At 38.1% G+C, this 4,867-nt stretch overlaps 1 protein-coding gene across 1 annotated transcript; it reads right to left on the bottom strand.

The window, feature by feature from the left end:
- Positions 1-213: 213 nt before the first annotated feature.
- On the bottom strand, positions 214-4,306 carry LOC129910235 (uncharacterized protein K02A2.6-like). The gene is made up of 2 exons (XM_055987529.1): positions 3,562-4,306; positions 214-3,449 (listed from the first exon to the last, which is right to left on the bottom strand). Exons 1-2 carry the CDS (start codon positions 4,304-4,306, stop codon positions 214-216), a joined length of 3,981 nt encoding a protein of 1,326 aa, XP_055843504.1.
- Positions 4,307-4,867: the final 561 nt, after the last annotated feature.

The raw sequence follows: 4,867 nt of genomic DNA, 5'->3' as shown, positions 1-4,867 counted from the left end.
TTCAATATACAGTGCTGCCAAGATTTCAGGTTAAGCCCCGTGGCGTTTTTTTTGTCCAGTTAAGACCGGTGGTAATAAAAAACACACCTAATGTTTAGTCTTTGCTCAATTGGTATAATGTAAAGTAATGCCAAATACATTAAACATTACATTTCTCTCTTGCTTAATATTGAAAATAAAATGAATGTTAACATGAATTTGTTTTCTTAAAAATTATTCTAATATGTAGTCATCAAAACGCAGTGGTCTCTTCGATCTAGTACTGCGCTTGTGTTCGTATCTTAATTGTGGTGAATTTGGTGGAGTGGTGAAAACTTCAACTTCCTCAGTTACATCTCTGTTGTTTTCATCTATAGCAATGTCAAAATCAGCTGGTGTTGGAAACTGTTGATAATTTTCAGAATTTTCATTTGAATTTGAATCAATTTGATTTTGCTCTTTATAGTTGATGTAATTTTTGCGTGCAGGTCTTCTTGTTGTTATTTGTTGGATGTTGGGCTTGACGAAATTCTTGAAGAACGAAGAGTTTCTTACAATTGTATTGGTCTCTCCTTCTCTTCTGGCCCAAATTTGCGAACCAATGATTTTGGTTATTTTCATCGGCTCAGGATCATACGGTGGAGTAAGTTTATTAATTTTTCTTTGCTTGCAAATTACCTGGTCGCCGACTTTGAATGCTGCTGGTTTGGTGTGTCTTCGTTTATCTGCGTATTGTTTATTTTTGAGTTTGTTGTTTTGTTCTTTGTTGACCAGTTTTGTTGTCTTCTCTTTCAGTGTTGGCAGAAAGTTATTCATCTTCCTGTTGAACATCAATTCGAACGGAGATACTTCAGTTGTTGCTTGCGGAGTTGAGCGATAGTCCATCAAAAACATGTCCAGTTGTGATAAACAATTATGGTGTTCTAGCTCGGATGAAATGAGAGACTTTTTGATTGTCTTCACCATGCGTTCCGCTGCTCCATTTGCTTCTGGCCAATACGGGGTTGTTTTGTGATGTTTAATGTTCTGGGAATCCATGAATTCTTTAAACTCGTGGCTGCTGAATGGTGGTCCATTGTCGGATTTCAAATTCAATGGAGTACCGAATGCAGAAAATATTTTCGTTAATACTTTCTTCACATCAATGAATTTTGTTGAGTGTATCTGTTCGACGAATGGATACTTCGAATACTCATCGACCAAAATGAGTAAGTACTTCCCGTTCGGAAGCGGACCAGCAAAATCCATCGACACTTTCTCAAATGGTGTTGACGCTAGTTCGACAATTGAAAGTGGTTCACGATGGTTTTGATTATTAACCACTTGGCAAATGTGACACTGTGACACGGTTTCTTCTACTTTCTTGTCGAGATCAGGAAACCAAATTTTGGTTCTGAGCAATTGTTTTGTTTTAACTATTCCCATGTGGGATTTATGTGCTAAAGCGATGGCACGTTGAACTAGCTTGTGGGGCAAAAGTATTTGTGAACCTTTAAGTACACATCCTTCTGCTATGGATAGTTCTTGCCGTACACCTTTATACCTCGATATTTGGTTGCTGTTCCATTGGGTGTTGCTGTTGGATGTAATTGCTTTGATGAGAAGTTGTAGAATTGGATCTTGTTGTGTTTCTTCTTGTATTGTTTGCAGGGAGATCGCTTTCGGTAGTGAATTATTGATGATGAAGTTTACGTACTGTTCTATTATGTTGTTTTTGTTGTAACTGTTGTTTGGATGTCGGGAGAAATAGTCTGCAGGATTTGAATTACCTTGTTGATGTTGAATGTTGAAACTAAACTCTTGTGTCTTGAGCAATAGTCGCTCAATTCTGCTTGTTGGCTTGGACAAAGGATTCTTAAAAATACTTATTAACGGCATGTGATCTGTATGGAGCGTGAACTTAGTCCCATACAAATAGATCTTGAAATGTTCCATTGCCCATGTTGCTGCTAACATTTCTTTCTCTATTTGGCTGTATCTTTTCTCGACCGCAGTAAGTGCATGGCTTGCATATGCCACGATCTCATATCTTTTGTTGTGGTGTTGCGACAAGATACCAGAAAGACCTTCAGGACCGGCATCGACATGTAGATGTGTTGGCTTGTTCATGTCATAGTAGGCAAGTTTTGATGCATCTCCCATTAGCTTCTTTAGGAAAATTAATGCTTCCTCGTGCTTCTTCTTCCAAACGAACTCGGTGTTTTTTTGAATGAGTTCTCGCAATGGTTGGGTGTGTGTTGCTAGTTCTGGAAGAAAAGGTAAAGCAAAATTTAACATACCAAGGATGCTGCGGACTTCTGAGACGTTGTTGGGTGTTTTGAGTTGTTCAAAAACTGCTACTTTCTCGGGGTCTGGTTGGATGCCGTCCTTTGAGAAAACAAAACCGAAAAACTTCAGCTGGGGTTGGCTGAATACACACTTTTTCTCGTTGACTGTTAGGTTGTTTGCACGAAGTCGTTGAAATACCTCTTCAAGTGCTTGATCATGTTCAGTTTGCGTTTTCCCAAAAATGAATATGTCATCACTCACATTCAGGACGTTTTTGATGTTGTTGAGCGTCTGTCGGATGATGTCTTGGAACTCTTCGGCTGCTGTGTTGACACCGAAGTTGAGTCTTTTGTACCTGTAGACTCCACAGTGTGTGCTGAAAGTCGTGATGAAACGCGATTCTTCATCCAATTCGATTTGATGATAGCCTTCGTTGAGGTCGATTTTGCTGTAGACTGTTGTGCCATTTAAAGATGTTATTATGTCTTGCAGAGTTGGTGTTATTTTTCTGACACGTTGAATGGCTTTGTTGGCTGCTCGCATATCAATGCACATCCGAATAGCTGTTGGGTTGTGGGGTTTTGGTACAATCACCACTGGTGATACCCACGGTGTTGGACCTGTTGCTTTTTCAATGATGTCTGCTTTGAGTAGGCGGTTGATTTCGTCTTCAACTGATGATCTTAGATGGAATGGAATTCGACGGAAACGTTGTGCGACTGGTGGTACTTCTTTGTCGATGAAAAGATGTACTTTGTGTTTATTGTGTTTCCCGATTCCTCTGAAGACTTCAGGGTACTTCTGTTTGATGTCGAGACTGATGTTGTTTGATAATTGTTGGACTATGTGGATTATGTTGAGTTGTTTTGATGCGTTGTAACTGAGAATGGATATTGCTTGGCTATCTATTACGTAGATTGTCTCGGCTATGGAATGTTGTTTAAAAGTAAGACTGGCTGTGAATTTTCCAATTATCGGCAATGAAGTTGTGGAATTATATGGAATTATTTTTCCTGTGTGTTTTGTTAATGTTGGTCTGTTCGTTAGTTTGTTGAATGTACTGTTGCTTATGATTGTTGCGGTTGACCCTGTGTCAATTGTGAAGTTCGTTGGTGTTTTGTTGATGGAAACTGTTATAGTTGGCAAATTGTTGTTAGTAGCATCATTTATTGTAAATACGGAGTCTAGTGTTTCATCATTTTCTGTTTGTTGTAAATTGTTTATTTTGAAATTGTTGGAGGACTTTAGCAAAGTGTCCTTTCTTCTTGCAAAAATTGCAGAGAATATTTCTTGCTGGACATTGTTGAAGCCCACCAGAATGCCAATTGTTTCCACAGTTCTTACAGTTTGGATTGTTGTTGGAGTGTTTTTGTGTTTGCGCGCTTTTTTTGTTTGGGTTTGTGTTGGTGTTGGTGCGCTTTGTATTATAGTGTTGTTTCGCTCTCGCAACATGATTGCATTGTTCTGTTGTATGTTGCTGTTGCGCTTCTATTTTGATTGCGTGTTCCTCAGACATCTCAATCGTTTTTGCTTCTTCTAACAACTTTTGAAGTGTTGGCTTTGTTTGGAAGGCAAAATCTCTCAATCTATGCGATGTTGTTGTGCATATGATTTGAGACTTGATTTCTTTGTCTCTGTCTGAAAATTCGCAATTGGAACTAAATTTCAAAAGCCGTGCATAGAACTGTCCAACTGTTTCATTGGGAATCTGTTTTGCCTGCCGAAAGGAAAATATTTCGAATTCGATGTTTGTTTTGGGCGAGAAATAATTCGATAGCTTTTGTTTCGCTATTTCGAAGCAGTCCATCTCGACTCTTGTTCTCGCGCCTTTTTCGTCGACGCGTTCCTTTGTTGTTGTAGTCAGCTTTGGCAAATTGTGAAAGATCTCAAAAACGTCTTCACCGGCATAATGTAACAATAATGCCTTCTGTCTTTCGACATTGTTGATATCGCTCGCTATTAAAAAATTTTCAAAGCGAGCAATCCATTTCTTCCAACGATCACCAGCGTTGGTTGGATCGTCGTTCAGGTTGAAAAATGGAATTCTTCCACCCTCCATGTTTTTTTGTTTGTTTGTTTTTCACTTTGATAAAACTCAATTTATTTCTTATAAATTGTACCTTTTATACTCGTCGCCAAATGTAGCGTTGTTGTTGATTACTTTTGTTAGTTAAAGAGGATGCCGAAATTGCCGCTCAAATAAAACACGTCTGTTCAGTAATAATTATTTAATTCAACTCCGCTTGGTATACCAAAGATGTATACCAATCAGAATGTTTAGTCTTTGCTCAATTGGTATACAGCCCTATGATGGTAGCCGATCGGAAGAGATTTGTATCCGATTTGTACGATTTTTTCAGTTTTTATATGATTTTAACCCTTCCGACTGTAAAATCGGACAGATTTACGAAAAAAATCTTAGGTGCGTTGAAAATTCAAAATACATGCGATGCTATGCAGTGAACTGTCAAAATATTTGAGACGAGTAGTGCTTTGTGCTTTTTTTTCTTTCCGATTCCTTCCGATAGAAAATCAAAAGTGAAATACTATCCGAAAAATATAAAAACCAAAAAAATTGGAATAATAAACAAATAAATTGTTCAAAAACACACAAATGAGT

This window comes from Episyrphus balteatus, chromosome 1 (assembly GCF_945859705.1).
Source record: "Episyrphus balteatus chromosome 1, idEpiBalt1.1, whole genome shotgun sequence".
NCBI classification, from domain to species: domain Eukaryota; kingdom Metazoa; phylum Arthropoda; class Insecta; order Diptera; family Syrphidae; genus Episyrphus; species Episyrphus balteatus.
The sequence above is the reverse complement of the archived record's forward strand: the minus strand, read 5'-3'. Positions and strand labels throughout refer to the sequence as shown.

Coding starts and splice junctions, on each gene's coding strand:
- LOC129910235 (XM_055987529.1), bottom strand. CDS start 4,306: ATGGAGGGTGGAAGAATTCCATTTTTCAACCTGAACGACGATCCAACC. Junction 3,450..3,561: donor TGGAAACAATTGGCATTCTG/GTGGGCTTCAAC, acceptor TACAACAAACAG/AAAATGATGAAACACTAGAC.